The sequence below is a fragment of the Chiroxiphia lanceolata genome, chromosome 1 (genome assembly GCF_009829145.1).
Source record: "Chiroxiphia lanceolata isolate bChiLan1 chromosome 1, bChiLan1.pri, whole genome shotgun sequence".
In the NCBI taxonomy this organism is placed as follows: domain Eukaryota; kingdom Metazoa; phylum Chordata; class Aves; order Passeriformes; family Pipridae; genus Chiroxiphia; species Chiroxiphia lanceolata.
In genome coordinates this window covers 123731360-123751244 of record NC_045637.1, presented here as the reverse complement: position 1 = coordinate 123751244, position 19885 = coordinate 123731360, and the positions used below count along the sequence as shown (strand labels likewise).

The 19885-nt window shown below is 41.5% G+C and overlaps 1 protein-coding gene across 1 annotated transcript; it reads right to left on the bottom strand.

The window, feature by feature from the left end:
- Positions 1–2074: 2074 nt before the first annotated feature.
- On the bottom strand, positions 2075–19880 carry CDCA7L (cell division cycle associated 7 like). The gene is made up of 10 exons (XM_032688685.1): positions 19788–19880; positions 13760–13906; positions 10407–10538; positions 9623–9967; positions 8465–8539; positions 6819–7001; positions 5558–5689; positions 4606–4755; positions 3380–3516; positions 2075–3032 (listed from the first exon to the last, which is right to left on the bottom strand). The coding sequence occupies exons 1-10, from the start codon at positions 19878–19880 to the stop codon at positions 3002–3004; spliced, it is 1425 nt and encodes a 474-aa protein (XP_032544576.1). The 3' UTR covers positions 2075–3001.
- Positions 19881–19885: the final 5 nt, after the last annotated feature.

The window sequence follows — 19885 nt, the reverse complement described above, 5'->3', positions numbered from 1 at the left end:
GCAGGTGGCTAGACACGGATAAAACAGGCAGTGTTTTTGGAAATTCCTCTGATACCTCATGGCAATGTATGCTGCAGTATGCCGTTACTCAAACAAAAAAGCCAAACAAATAAAGACTCCAAACAAATAATAATTTAAAAAAAAAAAAAACACCCACAAAAATTGTCTTTCTCCTGTTTTTTTCTTCCACCTTGGCAAACAGTTGACAGTTGTAAATAAACAGATCTAAAGAACTCTGATTTTTTTTATTTGCTATGCCATAATACTCATAAGCCTTTGGGGAGACATACCACGAAGCAAAGTACTTGAAAATCCCTGTATTACCATGACATATAATGACACAACTAGGTGAGCAAAGTGTAAGAATTAAAAGAAATTTTTTTCATCTGGATTTTCAAGCAGTCAGTTATTGCAGTAGCTGTAATATGGTTGTAGGCTGTCCCTGAATGGAAATCCTGTTCATCTTTTGAGCTGCAACCCCTCTTTTAACAACTTTCAGAGGATAAACATCATACCTTGTTTTTTTGAATCTGTGTTTTCCTGAGACTGAAGCATCTCATTTAGGAATGCCAATTCCGGCCTGTCGTCAAAATGAGATTTTAGTTTTAAATTTGAAAAGCTGTAAACTAAGTTACAGCTCATTAGAGGAAAGGTGAATGACTCCCAGAGGCAATTAAAGAAACATCATTGTTACTTGTACTCCTCACCAGACCCACATATAATAAAAGGAAGGCAACACTTTTGGAAGAGAGTTCCTACTACAGAAGCCCCAAGGGGCAAGCCAGGGTGGGAGAGTGGAGCAATGACAAAGATGTCATGACTGTGGCTTTTTGAAATGGTGACAAGAATTTTTCAGAGGATTTTTTTTAAAGCATTTGTCAATCCAAGGGTAATACTGTATATTCCTCCTCTAGATATGAGGGAAGTATCATGGAACCTTGTGACTGAAGTTTGTGTTTGTGATGGTATTTGCATATATAGTTTCCTGTCACATAAATCCTCCTAAAATCCACAACAAGCATAAGCAACATTTTATATGCTAGTTTATGTTAGAAGAACACACAACAAACTTAAATCCAGCAGCTTTCAGAAAGTGCACGGCCCTTCAGCAGCACAGAACTCATCTGTTTTAACTACACCAAAGTACCTGTTTGATATCTCACAGTACAAATACATGCTAAGTGCTCCAGCATAGTTCTCCACCCTTTGGTGGAGAATTCACCATAAACTAGTGGAGGATTAGGGGAAAATCTGAGAATTTGACTTTGGCAGGAATATTCATATTTTAAGTCCCAACTGTAAATAGTTTCCAGTCCCTGCTTTCAATAAGAGGGCATGTTGATGAAACCACAAGTCCAGTCCAGGCAGATGCTACATACTGATCTCTGCTTTCATACAAAGAGACAATGCACAACTGGACAACAACAGTCCGCACTAAACCTGCATGTTCAAATGCAGCTTTATCTGTTTAGCCACTGTTAAAACCCAAATTATTCCAGTCTTGCACTACAGAACACCATGTAAACCGTGTGCTGTTTATTGCAGGCACCAGGCTGGACATCCAGCTGGGGCCGATTCCTGAAGCGCAGCTCAAGGAATTGACTTAGCAATGCCAATCATTTTTTTAAGGGCAATTCCAGTGGATCAAAGGGAAACTGATAATGTTTATGAATGTTCAGTTTATAAAACCAAAAGCAGAGGGCCAGCTTATGTTTGGACTTTCAATCTGAAAATCAAGAAGTCAGGTAAATGGGTTCTGGCAGGAATAGCTTCACTCTCGGCAGTTTAGTACTAACCTTTAAATAATACATGCTGCTTTCTCAATCTGCCTTGTAGTAAAAGTAAAAGAAGATAAACATTTTTCAAAGTCAGCTGGAGCAGGAGATTTGCCTCACAAAAACACAATCCTTAGTGTAACACTTATGTGCTCTATGTTGTTATTTCCTCATCCATCAGTATTGTGTTCATGTGTTTCTTCACATAATGATTATTGATCTACAAGCACCATTACACCAGCTACAGGAAAGTAAATGGGAAACATTAGCATCTGGGTGTAGTTTGACTCACAAAATACTCCTCTTTAGATTAGTCTTTATTCTCTCTACATAAAATGAAACATGTATCTTACAAGAATTTTAACATATTTTAACATGCAATACAAGCATGTTGCATTTAAACAAAGTTGTTCAAAAGCCTGGTTGTACAAATGAAAAAAACCTCTAAGTATGAACTGTAAGCAAAAAAAAAATTAATCCTGAACTCTGATTTAGACCAGTTATAACCGCTGGGTAGATGGTTCAGGCAGCAGATGCACTACACAAAAACTGCTGTTTTTACTGGGATGATGTTTAAAATTTTTAAAATTTTATTTTATATTTTTAAAGAAATACTCTTCATGTTTCTGTGAATAATTGCACTTTGAAATAAAATAAAAAAACCAATCATCCTCCCACTGGTCGATTGCATCAGCTTTGGTTGGAATATAATGGCATCAAATGAAAGTACACTTTCCTTCTTTGCAGGGACAAGTTCCATAAACTAGAGGTGGATTAACAGGTTCAGAAAGCAAGGGTTGGAAAACTGAATCTTTAAGGTCAAGTTGGTAGACAAGGGTGTTTTGTTTCTTTAAAGATACGGATGCTTTGAAGGTAGTTGTTAAACATCCCTTCTGCAAACTTGCACAATTATATAAATAAAAATATTGCTCAAATTGATCAAGTTCTCTATCACGTGCTTGCGTAGCTCTATTAAAAATTAACCACTCAAGGTTCAAGAGTGCCATTTCACTTAACCTATAGGTCTGTGCATGTAGATTTCTCTACCAAAACATTTTCCTGAGAGATCTTTTGCATAAGACCATATCAATCAAAAAGTTCCCAACACAGAAATGAATGTACTATACACAACAATTCTATCTTATATAAAACAGAGTAATAAACTTTTGAAGTCAAAATTTTTCAACATATTAACCAGTTGCAGGCACAGCTTGAGCTCAGTGTTGTCAATTGTCATCCGCCAGTTGTTTTTGTAAACTAGAAGACATGAGAAAACAATGTTAGTGCTTTTTAGGAAACTCAGGTTCCCCATAAACAACAGTTTCTATTACTGAAGATGACAACTTCCAAAACAGCACTTCTATACGGCTTCAAGGAACCAGCAGGGATTTCAAAATAGGCAAAAGCATTTCAATTTCTTAAGCAAAACAGTTGTTTACACAGACAGTATGACTCACTTCAAAGAAGCCGATTTCAGCCTAGGAAAAATTCTGAAGTCTAAGAGACTTCATTTGCATAGGTGCGCCCCAGGGCGCAAGAAGTCAAGTGTTATTTAAGGGGCTACAACAGCTTAATAAGGAATGACTATGGAGCATGACCCTCACCTTTCCAGGTACTCCTTGACATTGTTGTAACCGTAGAACTTGGCCAGGTGGATGAGCATGCCGGTGGCACAGCGCCCGTCCCGCCGGCGGCAGTAGCTGCAGTTGCACACCCCACGACAAGGAGGACAGATCCAGGCCTGCAAGGGCATGAATGTGGGACAGGGGGTAAAAGCAAGTTATGAGCAAGGTTATACTGGCCTTCCCGTTGCTCAGACAAACATAAGTATGGCTTCCCTACCATGTGACTGCTCAGGGCAAGGTTTTAAAAGCCTCTATCAGCCAGGCAGTCAACCTTGTTAACAATTTCCAAATTCTGCATGATTAAAGAAATCATTAAATGCTTTAATGCTTACTGTGAAGCCTCAGGTTCTCTAATGTGCTCAGTATTGATTGTCAGATAGACTGAAGTCATCTGTAATGCCTAATGATAATTCATTCTATGCTAGGCTGACTGTAGTCAACTCCCTAGAAGAAGATGGGTACCCATTGTGACAAGTTTCTTTGGCTCTGCCTGCTGGTATAGCACGATTCCTGGAATTGAATACCCAACTCTTACATGAGTCAGGCATCTCCAAGCTGCTCAGCAACTGCACACAGAAGCGCAGGTGCTAATACAGCAGCCACTGCCAGCACCTCAGAGCCATTAGTTTTCTGCTGACCTTCAGAACAGCCCAGAAGCTCATCTCTAAAATAGAGGTGGAGGAGAGGAGGTCTCAGAACAAGCCAAGCACTCTGTTCTGCTAAGAGGTTCTTTGTGTATCCACGTGCCTCATTCTCTGGCAGCAGCCTGTGCTCTCTCCTTGCTCAGTGTCTCGGGGATAGCAAAGAAAAGGGAATCAACCCTAAGACTTTTAGGGTCCTTCTCTTTTTTTCTCATATTTAAACACTGGAATCTAAAACAAGGAGCCAGCTTTGCATGCCACGTTACTGAGAGCGTTAAAAATTGTGTCTGTTTTGGCATTTTTCTGAAAGTGGACAGATTCCTTTTCTTAAAAGCTCTCACACTTGCCCTCCACCATCTGATAAGCAAGTGGAGCTTCAAAGCACAAAGATAGGTGGATGGTAACACAGGTCCAGCACTTTCTACTTGAGTTCTAAACAAAATCAGTGTCAGTCATAACAGTACTACAGATCTTCTCATGGCAAAGAAGTTTAAACACATCAAGTTACCATGCGCATATATTGTTCATTATACTTTTGTTCCAGGCCCAAAAAATTATACTTACTGGATCAAGCAGAGCTGATTTCACATCTTCACCGTATCGATTTCGAAGACACGGTCCACAAAACTGCCCTCTTACTCCTCCACAGCCCTGGTTGCGACAGATTGTCTTTGTATCTGTTGTCTTTTGTCGACACTGGTGGCAAGTAGTACCCTAAAAGTGGAAAGGAGGAGAAACATCCTAGGACATCTTAAATGCTCAATGACAACCTTTCCTAATAATAAGCACAAATTTCAAACCGAAGTCAAATTCAGCAATGAAAATCTTAGTAAGTTCTATTATTATGAGAAATCATATAGCAATGGCAGGAATTTTACAGAGACAGCATCCAGCTTCAGTTAGTTGTGTTGGAAGTCTCAAATTACATGAACCTTATGTTGCAGTCCTGATCCTTTCTTCTACCTAAGAAAAAGCTAGAACTATTCAGAAAATGACATTGTGACTCATCTCTGCCAATACAATGAAATACATAGTAAGCTGATCTTTATGACAATCAATAGCCAAATCCAGTGAAAGAAGGTAAGGAGAAGTTCCATCAAGAACTTTGGAAACTACCTAACCTGTACAGAAATGTAATTTCCAGGGGGTAGAAGGAACATCAGGGATCACTATTATTTAATGGTACAACCAACACAACATTTATATTGAGAATGAGAGATAAAAAGGATGCCAGCTCTTATCAGTGGTGAGTCATAGCTATAGCAACAGCCATTATTTAATAGCTCTGTGGCAAGAAAGCACTTCTCTCCAGAGGCAAAAAGCTGGTGGGGTGTATCAACCAGCACAGTCAAGCCTGACAAAGCTTTCAAGGTTGTGCTTGCATAACATAATAATGATGAGCTGCACTCTCTCCAGAACCTCAGGAAAGCACACCTTTCAGCAAACTCCAGTGAACTACTGAGAGACTTTTAATTTCAAGCAGACAGACAAACTGAAGAATACAGCAGCCACTTACTAGAACTTTGTCATAGATTTTGTCTCTAACAGTGACTGCAATGTTGTCCAAGTCCTCTTCAGTAATATCTTCTACTGGACGATGAGACGAGTACTTTGATGATCTCCTTCTTTTGCGCACTCCACAATCCCCCTGCTAAACAAACTCATCTCAATACCTTTTGTCTGATGTCACGAAGACTCTGTCACCAAACTTGGTAACAAATTCTTTCATTTTCAATGTGTATGCAGTCCAGAGTGGGCAGACTACTGGCTCATGCACCACTGGAAGAACAGGTAATAGTTTCCAAATTATCACTGCCTCTTTCTCTCCCTCTCCTCCCTAACTTTTTCTCTACTACATTTTTTTATTAATTCTGTTTCAATGTTCTTCCTTTCCATCATTACTACTTCTACTTCCATAAATCCCTGACACGACTTCTGCTAACTTTTTTTCTTTGCATTCCCTGCACTCCTCCACTGTAACCCTTCATACTCCATTTCTTCCCTCTCAAAATAAGAAACTATGATCATATGCCTTCCCGTGCTTTCCTCCTTCAATCTCCTTGCATACTCTCTGATTGCTTTCTCCAATGACAATGTCTAATGCCCTGCAAAAAACCCTCTACTGAAGTTTTAGGTTAGCCCTTCATACCCAGACCTCCCTTTCTTACTATCCTCTTTGTTATTTGGAAGAGAGTACTCTACTCACTATTAAGTGCTCTTTTTTCATTCCAAATATCCTTCTCTTTGACCCGTATTCATGGATAAATCTTATCTGATTCTTAGCCTTCCCCATACCTGCCTCTTAAGATCTCATCTGTCCTTCACTCTAAGATTGGCTCTGTTCTGTCCAAAACAGTCATTTGCCTGCTCAGGTTCTCATTCAGTGCTACTCCACTTTTTCTAATAGCCAAGTTCCCTCTAGAATGCTTCAGCTATGCCCAGCACTCCTTCCTACAAGTAGAACTGGTATCCAGTCTGTGTGGATGCACACTTAAAGAGTCTTCCTCATAAGGGCTAGGAATTTTCAGATAATGAATAAATAACAGACTGTAAGTAAACTGCTTTGTTACGCTTGGACAACACAGGTCACAAGCAAAGCCTACTTAACAGGTGACTGATGAGGCAGAAAGGCCTGGAGATAACTTTTTCTGTAGCTAATCCCAACCAAAGATTCTCAATAACTTTCTGTAAGATGTCATGTCTGGTCTAAGTCCTGGCCAACAATTTAAATGTTTCCTAATTCCTGACTACTGGAGATATCAAAGTCTGGCAAATACCACACTGAGTCTCTTCAAGAGGTTTTGTTGCCTATAGCTACGGATATGTTCTGCAAATTTGACAGCCGACACAGTAAATTTTTCCAAGGCAAATTTTTCTGGTGGACGAGCATTTCTGGTTGGGTTCATTCGACGTGCTATCTGGCCTTCAGAAAATGTCCTCCTTGGGGTTTTCTTTTGTTTCTAGAAGGAGAAGAAAATTCCAGTAACTGTCCTTTCAGTTATTTGTAGCATTAAACACTAGAAACAATCTGAAAATGTCTGTCCCACACTTGTAGTATCATAAATTAATCTGTTGTTCTCCCACTCCTTAATTGTTAAGCCAAACCTCACCAATTTCTAGCATTCTTAAGTATTCTCCCTACAGACTATAACGTTCTGCTCCTTTTAAAACACCACACTTTCAGATCAAATTCTATTCCAATTAACGTCATAGAACTACACCAAAATGTAACATATTGTCATATTAAGGTAGAAGCTAGTTCTTACTGTTCTTTGGTAGCTAAATGCTCAGATTTTCCCACAATCTGAATACACCTTTGAGGAACAATCCAAATTCTAGTTTATTTTCTTTTAAACTTTTTAAATTGAAAGGGCATTATTAAGCTGCTTCTCATGGTTCATGATTCCTAAAACTTGGAAATTCTTTAGAGGTGAAAAATATCCTCTTGATATTGTCACACCTGCCAATTATTGCATGACTGAATTCACGTACCATAAGTCCTGCCTGGGCACCTACCATAAGGCAGCTACTAAATCTGACAGTATAAAGAAGATGTAGAAAGCAAGTCTGCTTGCTACCATACACTTACATTTTCTTTCAAAGAAGTGAAAGACACATTACAAGGAGGCAGGCTAGAAGTCAAAAATCAAGCAGATGAGGTAACGAGAATACTTCTTGTGCCCTCTCCTTTCCTCCATTAAAGGTACTAAATAAAAGTAGCAGGCTTATGTACATATTTAAAGTATGTTTAAGTCTCTACAACATTTAACTAAAGCTAGCAAGGTGATCCAGCCTTTTAAATTCTGTTTAACTTGGCTTCATCTTTTCACTTAATAACCACCATACCAGCATTTCTAAATGGGCTTTCCAAAGACATGGCTCTTCAGTTTTTCCTCACATCTCTTCTGTTTATAATACATGTGGAAAAACACTAAAGAGAGCTAGGAGGGATTGACAATCCTCTGCTTAAAGTCGAGAAAAGGCAGTTGATACAACTGCAGTATCGTTCCAGTTTGTGTTGACATGTTTCAATTTCATGAGCATTGCTCTACTGGGAAGTGTGGATTTTAGAAGAAAAGCCTGCAAGAGGGAAATGAACAGAATCTAAATCCAAAGGAAAGCAACTATTTTTCTTTGTTCCCACATACACAAGACATATGTCTACCATCTCAATAGTATTTCTAGGGCAAAAAATATAAAGTAGCATCTCATCTCAGTTTTCTTATTTCTTCATAAATTAACTTATAAAATTCCATTTCCTCACATAATCCCTAGTACTTCCTGACCAATAGCAAATCTATACAAATAAAGTACCCAAACTTAAAGAAAACCAGAACAAACTTGGTCAAAGTTTGTGATTAAACACTTTAATCCTAAGTCTAACAAAAACGATTGTCACCACTAGTCAGTACCGAAAACTTACCGAAGGAGTTGAGGTGGGCGTTTTCACTGGGAACAGATCTGGTATGGAATTCAATTCTGCCAGCAGCTGGGCAAGCTGAAATCAAGTGATGTCACATTAAAAGCTCTCTGCAACTTGCAAACAAGCAACACCTACCATCCACTCTTCACATGCACTTCAAATTATATCTAAACATACGAACTTTCAGTGCATGAAACTTTGTGGAGGCACTTTATTTAAATGGAGCTCACAAAAGGGGTTCATTTACTCCTGAATGAGCAAAATTCTCCAATCTAGCAGTGCTAACTTCATAGCTCCCACTAATTGTTACTAGGAACTAGAATTAGACAGAATTACATAAAATCTTGTCGAAACAGCACTAAGGGAGCACAATACAACATGGTAATGACACTCATGACCAATAACAAGAAATTCGGTTCATATGAGAGGAGAGAGGGAAGAAAGAAAGACAGGGTGTCCTTGGCAGAAGACAGTAAGATGTTCCCTGTGGACTGTTTTACTGAATGACTGCTGAAAGACCTGTGCTTTTTGTCAGAGAATTCAGTGTCCTCTTAAGCAGTGCAGATACAACCAGAGACATGGGTACACTCTCTGTCATAAAGCAACTGAGCCCCACTGGGGCTGTAACCACAGCACATGCAGCATCAGAAGCACTTCAGCAGGATGATCTTTTGCACTATGTAGATGTCCTGGAGGTACATTACCACAGAAGCAGTGCAAAAATTACATTTATGGTCCTTAGCAGTTTCTACCTGCCTTTCCAATCAATAACTGCAGCAGATCTGTCGTGCACTAACAAAAAGCAGAAAATCTATTGTGCAAGTGACACCATGAAACACCTGAAGGGATCAGCTGTTTTTCTGACATGTTCTGAATATAAGGCCACAAAACTTGGGCATCTGTAACTTTGTTCACATCCTCATTAAAAAGGCTTGGTTCAGCTCTGGTTTTAAACTTGACCAGCCTACTCCTACTTGAGGTTATTTTAGAGGTAAATGTCTGAGTGCTGAAAGACCTGTAGGGTTTTCCCAGGTAGAAAAATTCACCGTAAGATTTTCCCAGCATAGCGCCAACAGGGGGACTCCAAAAATCAAATATGCTGAAGCTAAGTAATTGCATGTAAACACCAGAGAACAAAACAGCACTCATAAGTCTTACCATGGCTTTATTTTCTTTTATATTTATGGCTCTCTTAATCATTGCACTGGAACTTTCCTCCTGTGTTTCTTTAATGTCTTCTTCAGACTCTGAAGTGGAGCCCTCTAGTTTGTCTGACCACTTGCAGTTTATTTCTCTTGAAAGAGGTGTGAGGGATTCACTGTCCTTTACAGGTAAGTCAGACAAAGACTGTTCAGGCACCTTCTTCTCAGATGACTTTCTGGTGGGAAACTGCAAAGCAACACGAAGGCCAAAGCTTCTTCTCTTGGGGGAAACTTCCTCCTTTTCTTCCTCATTACCCAATAAATTAGGGCATTCTTCATCACTCAGGTCTGACTCCACCGTCTAGAGGCAGGAAGAATCCCATGTTACATTACTGGCTGTGACACAAGTTCTAGACAGCAGTCTCAGCACCCAAAGACAGCATCATAAATTCACCTAAATCAACAAATTTTTAAAAGTTCACAGTACACGACTTCTTCTTGTGCAGAAATCAATACAAAATCTACATATTAATATAGTCTGGGATACAGACATGGCTGTCTCCAGAGGAAGAATCTTGCCCAGCACAGTCAGTCTGCAAGCAGGGGAAGAAGTTCTCATTTCTAATATGTGGTGGTACATTAAATACATCTCTTTTAAGGTAATACATTTAAATTTAGGATGAAGAAAGAACATCACAGTGTTATCAGAAAAATTCCTACTAGAACAGGAGGTTTACACAGAAGAGACAGGAACAAAGAAGTCAACGTATACATTGACATGTAGGTGTGACTGCCTTTACCAGAACTTCTTTCTTGTTCACATGCACCTCATTTGAAGCAAAGCCTTCAAATGCTTCCGTTTCAGAGTCTGTGTCTTCAGTGAAAATCCTCCGCAGTTCTTCAGTGAGGTATCTGGACTGAAATCGGCCTCCCTGCAAAAATACCAGCCAGTAGCTGTGAGAGACAGATACAGAGTAGTCACACAGCCACAGTAAACCAGTTTTGAGGTTCAAGCTGGTACCAATTCAATGGCATATCCTGTGAAAGCACTTAGCAGGCAGAGCCTGCCAAAACTAAAAAAGAAGACAACATTCAGTTTCAGCATTGAGTTATTTTAACCCAGAAAGATTTTTTTTTTTCCCCTCATTTTGAGCCCAGGGCTTTAACTGAGCTGCTTCTTGGGGGGGAAACTTTCTTCTTCATCTCTTCCTCCCCTTCATTACTACCCAAAAAAAAAAATAAACTATCAGTTGTCTTAGGAGTAAATTATCATGTTGTTTGGCATGTTTTCTTCTGCATGTAAAAAACCAGGCCTTGAATAAAAGATGATACAAACCACAATTACAGTAAGAAAGAGCCCTCCTTTTCTGACATTTCAGTAAAACAACTACCTCCTCTAGGCTTGCTGCAGCAGTACAGGCTCCTGGAGATGGGAGTCTGCTCCTCCTCACACTGTTACACCATCACTGAACTGCCAGATACCAACACAAATCCACAGAGCTTCAAACAGCCTGACTAACATCCCTCCACCTTTCAACTGCTCAACTCTCTGTTTTTGGTGCACTTTATTATTCACACATGTTCTAGGGCAGACAGATCCTAAATTTCTGCCTACAGACCAGGAAGTAAAAAGATCTCATTAAAACACTCTTACATACGAGTTAAACACAATACTTTTACTAAATCAGAAATGTATTTCCATACTTCCAGTCAGAACTAGTAGAAGACCATCTTGTCAACTTCTCTGTTAGTCTCCCAAAAGATTTGTTCACATGTTCACACCACACCTGCCCCTTGAAAGTCAGAAACATATAAGTTTGTTTCCCCAATTTTCCTCTGCTATTTCTTCCTCCCACATGAAAAACAAAAATCACCTTTAATACAATGCACTCAATAAATATGTTTATTCTTCCTTTCAATTCCCTCCCTTCCCAGACTTTAATTACACACTTCTTTACATTAATATCTGGTGAAAAACTTAAAGGGGACTGGGCAGGAGGGGGGTGGGTTGCTACTGCATATGCTCTTTCTTTACACTTAAAACATCTACAAATTATTATGGGTAATTGGAATGAGTTTTCTCTGAGCAAAATTACTTCATTCTTTTGATGTTGATAGCTGCAGTGCAGCTGCTTGAGAAAGGAACAAACACAATAGGGAAGTTACTTAAAAGTTGAATTACATTTCTTGAAGGGAAACTGATGTTTTTATGCATTCTGTGTTTTCATGAAATTCCACAATGAAGTTTGGGGGGGGGAATATGCTGTTTGTTAGCTAAAGTAACTAAAAATAACACATGTAGAGCTATGCTGTTGCATCTATGAAGACCTGTCTATACAAGGTAAAATACACCTGTCAGGGATACCTATAGAAGAAATGGTGGAAGCTCAGCAGAAATGCAGAGATTCTGGGAATAGGACTTCAGAAAGCTCTGAGGAAAAGCAGGCACACAGAGGACATTACTTGTTAACTTATTTATGCATCAGATCCAAGAGAACACCTGATGCACTGACATTCCACTCATCACCTCAGCAGGGCAGCTACCTTGCCTCCTTTCCCAATAATGGCAGAATTTTTCTGAACTTCCCATAATTTTGCCCCTCACACCAAAACCTTTTCGTTTCCTGCACAGGTACCTATAGTCTTTTGCAGCAACAGTGGTGTTTAGCATCATAAACTCCAGTTGATGCTCATCCTGATGAAGGGCCATGATGCACAAGGACTGCAGATTTTGTTGCAATTGGATGGAACTCAGGATATTTTTATTATAGCATTTAGAGGTAAAGGAGTTAAACTCAACACCAGTGGACATTTAAAGTAATTCTCATCCCAAGGGAAACACAGGCATGGTGAAGAAGGAGGTTGCAGTGCCAGCTGGAAATTTGGAACAAGTCTCAGTGGGATTCTCAGTAACACATGTTAAAGCAGCAGTAGCATTTTTCATCAGAGGATTTTAAAATGCTTTTTCAGCAAAGACCATTATCATAATCTTCATTTCACAAGTTGGGAAACCAAAGGAGAGAGAAGTAAAGTAAGCGATCTGCAGTCCCCAAGCAAGCAGCAGAAGCAGAAGCTCAGGCTCCCACAGAAGGCTTTCCCTCCACCACCACCTCTCCCCAGTGATCCTTTTTGATGCTCCACACAAAGCCACAAATACAAGAGTAAGCTACCTCCCAGTTTTATGAAGTTATCAGTATTGCTGTCTAGCAACAAGATTACAAACCAATTTAGACCCAGTATATTTCACTACATTTTAGCCATCATCTTTCTCTGTACGCAAAGACACTGGCTCTACCCCCAAAAGGTTTCTGCACTCTTCTTACATCATTTGCCTATAAAGGCCCAGAAACAGCACATACTCCTACAAGCCTTGTTCTGCCTGTTTCATTTGCTAACACTAATCATCTTCCTTGCCATCAGCACCTCTTAACCAAGTACTGACCTGATGGACTAGGAAAAGGCTCCTCTGGGAGTACAAATGACAAAGGTATCTTGTAATACATTAATCCCATGTCTATCAAATATAGGCTCCTAAAAGCCTAAAAACTAAATTTTTGTGCAGCCAAGACAGCACACCAGTTGTATTCCTTTCTTGTGAATTCAGCTGCTACATCCAGCTACGAAATCAGAGAAGGAAAAATATCAAATCATTGCACTGATCCAAGCTCCTTTACCATCAAGAGAGCAGAGAACCAGCAAATCACACTATCACAGCAGAAGCTGATGGTTTCTGTCAGTCACCACAATCAAAACATGATTTAGTACAGAAACAGCACTGAGATAAATTTCTGGAAGAAATACCTTGAAGTCTGCATACTCACAAATGGCCATTCAGTATCATGCATTTCCACTGCCTTAGGTATCCAGAGCACACCAGCCCACAACGGTAATTCTATCTTTCCTGTTTGCTACACTTAGCTATTTCACTTAAACTCACCTTCTAATGAAACCCATTTTCTTTTTCATATTATGACATTTTTAAAAACCATCATTAAATCCTAAAAAGGATAGCAAGTTTGTTTACATTTATTTTTAATATGAGAACTGCAAATTATGAGTTGTTGTGTGAGTTAGGGTTCACACAGCTTTGATACAGGTTCAGAGTACTACTGCACCCAAAGGGCATAACTGGACCATGGCAATCCATTCCTACCTTTTTTCCAGACTCCAGGGAATCAAAACTAGCATAGCTGTTCTCTGACAACAAGTTTTGTCTGGAAGCATCATCTTGGAACCCTGGAAAATCTTCATTGCCACTGGGGGCATTAAAAATGTTGGCCACATCCTTGGGTATCTGTTTCTGATTCAAAACAAGACAGAAGGTAAGAGTCAGATGTGCCAGCTTAACAGGAAGACTCAAACTGGCAACAGTACAACTTATTTTTGTACTCCTGTGCAAGTACAAATCTGTATCACAAAATATGCTATGTGTAAATTGTACCTCATTTAGCCAAACTCCAGGAAAATTCTGTATAGACTGTTTTAATCCCTAAGTAGAAACTCAAGATCTGGGGCGAGAAAGGGGACGCGATAGGTAGGGTGTTTAACTCCATGGTAAAGTACTTCTCAGACATAAAAATACATGGTGAGAGGACAGTTCCTCATCTAAAGGAGTTGTTCTCCAGTCCTGAATGTTCAACAGAACATCACTGAGATGAAGTTCAGAATCAAGAGCAGTCTGCCCTTTCCCACTCTCACAGACAACAAAGGTTGCTCATACAGGCTCCCATATAATGATTATTTTTTATTATTCTTTTATCTTTTTTAAAATTTAGTTGTGCCAAGGTGAAGGACCCAAAGGAGGCTCATTCTCCAAAAATAATGTTGCTGAAGTAAGTTCCACCTCCATTACAAGAACAAGCAGTAACCTGACCAAAGTATCACTCTCTGAAATAAGCTACAGTAACGTGGGAACATGGGCCCAATTTTATTCTGCTGAAGTCATGCTGTCCATACTTGAACCCCTTTGGATACTCCCTCACCCCGGCCCTCCTACAGCCAACAGCCAGAATCCGCTGCTGTGATGGAATTCACTCAGAACAGAGAAGTGTTAAAAATGAAGCATTATGCATTTTAATGGAAAAACATACCAGGAGCTATGCGCCTCGCTGCTAGGAATAATTGCTTCCAGGAGCCACTATATTAGTTCTTGTGCTAATGTACAGCTGAGTGAGTTAGCCACTGCTGTGATTACTGTATGCCTAATTTCTTCTTCTTCATCTATTGCTTCTGCATCTGCACCAGAGGAGTCATTATGGGGGTGTAATTACTGATTTTGATCCAAAAGAAACATAAACTCTTTCCCCGTAGAAGACTTTTTTTTTAATCTTTAATGCATTCCCAAGTACTAAGGTACTAGTATTGACTTAAGTAACTTACTGCAGAACTTCAAAGTTTTAGTTTGTGACTTGCTCCCCATAGCCTGCCTACAAAGAATCTCATTCAGCTATTGATGAGTCCCCATTTTACCAAAAGGGCTTAAGGTAATAATAGACAAACCCGATGCATACAAGGTGGGCACACTTCAGAAGTCTAAAAAGAGCATCCTCACCATGAAGCTTGCTCATCAACACTATTTCCACAGTTGAAATCCTGTATTTCTGCACCCAAAATCACAAGTAAAGTTTATTCCCAGTAGAAGTCCACCGTCATCAGCAGACAGACATCAAAGACAAGCATGCACCAAACATCTCTGCCATGATGGGTTTGTTTGCTATCATTAATTGTGTAGTCCTGGAAGCCACTGGTATTTTCATTTTTAACTTTCAGTATACAAATAACTTTTCAACTACATTCTGAAACTGCTTTTCAATCAGCATCAGAGCCTAGGATTTTAACTTTGTCAACAAATTAGTATATACAAAGAAAGTAAATACATATATGCCTAAACACAAATGTCAAAATTTATTCTAAACACCTGGCTGACACAGAGCATTTTTGCCATTAAATCCGTTAAAAAGGCAGGAAGGCAAAGAGGTGATGAACATTCCAAGTTTGCTCAGGGAAAATATTTCAACACGAACAGACCACACGTTCAGATACAATGGTCTGCTGCAGTGTTGCAGATGTGAGAAGTAATGTCTTTTAAAGATACCCGCTACAACGGATAAATACCAAAAGTCTAGCAAAAGCTGGAAATAATTCACAGCTGCTGAAAAAGTCAGTTTTATTTCTAATAGGAGATTTCATACCTACTGAACTCATTTGTTTTTGCACATAAAACACAGTTAATTGCTAAAACTCCCAAAAGGTAGTTTTCAAAAACAAACCTTCCCAGCTACAAATAGCACACAATCCGAAAACTGCCAGAATAATCAATCCTGTTTTTTCAGCAGAAGTCCAAAATTCAAGACATCCCCATCTCTCAGTTCTCCCTTCTCCAAATTTGACAAAATACCACCAGTACATCCAGGAGCACACTCAGATGTCTTGGACTGCACAGAGTTACCATTCCCACAGAACCATGAGCAGGCAGTTCATGTGTGCCTGTGGAGGCTGGCAAGGCTGTCACCAAGGGCCAAGGCTGAGAGACAGAAAATGAGGCCAGGAGGGTTGTCAGATCTGTTTCAATCACGAGTGACTGGAAAAGGAAGGCACCTGAGGTCCCCAGCTGTCACAAGAACATTTTTCCAAGCCCTATCCCCATGAATTCCACCTGTCTTGTTAGACAAGGAAAAAAAAGACAAGCCTGAGGTGAGCTGTTTTACTTTCCACATCAACAGGAAGAATTCTCATGTTTCAAGTGAAAAAGCAACTTTCCTGATACCAAAGCCAGAAAACATGCAACTTGCCCTTCTGTAGGCTGCAAGGAGAGAACGCTTGCCTGCATGCACATTCACAGATTTTGTGGGAAGCATCAGCTATTTCTAAGCCACTGACTAACATATTTGAGATTTTTAAGAATTATTTGTATGCATCACTTTCCTTGTCAATTGTTACACTAACACATTCTTCTCTGACAGTGATGTATCAGAAGAACATACAGTATGAGAAAGCAGGGCTAGATGTAATTCTCTTATTTTTGCTCCTACCACGAAAAAAAACCCATCAGTTCGGCTGTGTTCCCTTATTCAAGTTTGCACAATGTATTCCTATTCAAAGCAGAGGACAGGCAATTTCAACCATGTTCAAAATCAGTCAAACTGAAATAATTCCAGTTTAACCCCAAACAGATGCTCACACAAACCAAATCTGTGCAAAGTCACACCTTCAACACGCGCTGGAAAGTCTCTTAAGTTGTCCCAGGTTCAGCACAGAGGCAAGCTCAAGGCATACCACCTAAGGGTTACAGGCACTGGATTTGGCTCATACCCCAAAATAACAACCGAACAGGGAAGCATTCCAAGGCTGACAATTCTGAGCAGCACTACAAGAATAGAGGGCCCCAGCCAAAATGTCAATAGGTGCCAAACCAGTAAACCAAAACTATTCAGAAGTCAAGATCCTGGTTTTTCCACTGAAATCATAAAGGCGAACAGCATTGCAAAAGTTTAATTTTAGGCATCATACAAATGAGTGAAAGATGTGGAAGGCAAAGAGTCCCTTAATACAGCACAAAAGAATCACACCACTGGATGCACAGTCAACAGGACTGTCAACACCTAACCAGCCTGAGACTCGAGGGCAACAATGAAATTTAGGAAGGCAAGGAAGATCCTAGATGATCATCACAATTTCTCAACAGCGTTAGACCACAACCCCCTGAAACTTTCTGGATAGTGAAACATATTCCTGGCACAAGTGGCAGGAGGTTGAAAGGTTCAGAAAAAAAAAGAACAAGTGATAGAATGAGCAGTCATCACCCACTTTTATGATCTTTGCAGACATAATGTGATTCCAGTGAAGGTGAAGATGGATTATGCCTAAGCCTGTAACTCCTGGGACTTCCATGGTGCCCCCTGAAAGAGTTCTGGCAATTTCACCTCAGACAACCTACTGCTAAATCCAAGTAAATTCTGCTATTTTCAGAACAGTGGAATAGGGTTTCTATGTTGCCTTATTTAAACTGATAAGCTAATGCCTATCAAGCTTACTTTTTATCCTAAAGTAAGGAACTTCCAACTATCATAATCATATGGTGAGCCATTTAAAATGCCACCATCCATAGGCAATACTTTTCAAAAACGCTGATAATACTGTGAATATCAGCATGCTGTCATATGAACACAAACACTGTCAACTACTACTATCTGTTCCTTTGTACTATCTAATCTCTCACCGATTCAAACAGTTGTAACAGCTATTTCTGAATTAATTTTGCATAATTCAAGAACATTCTTTTCATCTATGGTGGTGCCTAATTACTTTCCAAGCCCTGGGGTTCCAAGGAAAACGCTTTTGTACAATACCACAGGCATACTACACATCCCTGCTCTGTGTCTCCATTACTACTGTCCAGACTTTTTGGGTGCAAGTGCTTTGTCAGCCAGCCTCCCTTTAACAAGTTCTGTGTACTGAAACTGCTGTGCAAGGACTTGGTAAATTAGACTCTGGGACGGAAATGGAACTGCAGGTATTGTGATTCAAAACAACTTTGTACTGTTGACTTCTTTAGCAATTGTTTTCGATGGGGGCACATACAAGTTAATGTGCCTGTCAGCAGACAGTATGTGACTTCAGAGGCAAGGAAACCTTTGCCACCATGTCTTTCTGGCCCAGGAAGAGCTGAACTCACTGCTCACCAGTGTATCACAAAGACGAGGCAGAGCCAGTACAAGGCTGCACTCAGACAAGAACGAACTCCCATGAGAAACAGGAAAGCACCAAAAACAGACTGAACATGTGCAGCCTTTTAGCTCTGCACTAGAAAGGTGACTACCAGATGGTAAGAACCTCTTGTTCCAGCACCGGAGGTGAGAAGCAAAGTGCTATTTGCTTCTGTCAACCAGGTTTTTCCCAAACTGTTTTATAGTGCTCTTATCTTCACACGGACAATGAGGGGCCTGAGGTCATACTCAGGTAGAAGGTTTACAAAGTCTCTGACAGGGCAGAGGTCCTATGTTCCGAGGGTCTCTAGTACACTCTTGTCCCACAGAAACTCATATAAAGCCCTAACTTTCCATCATCAAGAGCTGAGATTCTGACTTTCCCCTCACTCCTTCCCACCATCTGGGAAGCTCACCATGCCTGAAGGGAAGTCAATTTAGATTACATATAAGGAGAACAGTAAAACACCGGAACAGGTTGTCTAGAGAGCTGGTGGATGCCCCATCCCTGGAAACATTCAAGGTCAGGTTGGAAAGAGCTCTGAGCAAGCCGATCTAGTTGAAGATGGCACTGCTCATTCGAGGGCGGGGGGGCTGATTAGATGAGGTCCCTCCCAACCCAAACTATTCTGTGAATCCATAGCTACACCCCCTCCTAAGATGTGAAGCGCACACCAGCCTGACGCACCCAAGAACGCGCCAGGCTCGGACCAGACCGCAGCCAGCGGAACCACGCCTGTGTTTGTCCCGAACCCTCCAGCCTCACCAATACTTACATGCGTGTTTGCGGTGCCATCGCGGTATTTCAACACCACCAACAAAAAAGCGGCCAGAATTAAAAATAACTATATTAATTAGCTATTTCTGAAGTGGCATCCCCAGGCTCACAGAGACTAACTAATTAACAGAGCTCCTCCACATCAGCCTTTATTAGAGCCACCGCAGATCCCAGCTGCCCCACGCCGGTGCTGAGCCCCTCGGGCGGTTTCCATCCCCTTCCCGGCCTTTTACAAGCCCGGAGCCGTCGCGCCACGTGGAGGGCGCCCGGCGGGACCGCGGCTGCCGCTCCGGCCGGGACCGCGAGCACCGAGCGGGGGCGGCGCGGGGGGCCGGGGGCGCTGCCCCGCCGATGCCCGCCCCCCGCCCGGGTGCTGAGGGGCAGCGCCTCCGACCCCCCGCGCCGCGGTCAGCGGACAAAGGCCGCCGCTGTCCCGGGAAGGCGGAAAGCTGCCGGGCCGGCTCCCTTCCCCGCCGCCCGACCCTGCTGCCCCGCTCCGCGCAGCCCGTGGGCCGCCTCACCGTGCCGCGGGTCCGCGCTGCCGCCGCCCCCCGCCGCCGCCGCCGGCCCCTCCGCGCCATGGCCGCCCGCGCTGCCGCGGGAGGAGGAAGGGGACGGAGGAGGGAGGAGGAGCGGGGGGCGGTGGCGGGGTGGAGCCGCCCGGCGGCGGCGGGAAAAGCGGGATGGGGACGGGGCACCCTGTGTAGCCTGGCCGGGGATGGGGAAGTGCCGTCCGGGTGCTGCTGCGGAGCCCTTGGTGGTGCGGGCGCTCCCCCCGTGGCACCCGGCATCGTCC

Excerpts from the sequence above, each read along its gene's own strand:
- CDCA7L (XM_032688685.1), bottom strand. The coding sequence starts at position 19,880 with ATGCCGGGTGCCACGGGGGGAGCGCCCGCACCACCAAGGGCTCCGCAG. Across the intron at positions 13,907-19,787 it reads CCCCGGCCAGGCTACACAGG|AAACAGATACCCAAGGATGT; the intron begins GTGCCCCGTCCC and ends GTTTTGAATCAG. Across the intron at positions 4,756-5,557 it reads AAATCTATGACAAAGTTCTA|GGTACTACTTGCCACCAGTG; the intron begins GTAAGTGGCTGC and ends TTCCACTTTTAG.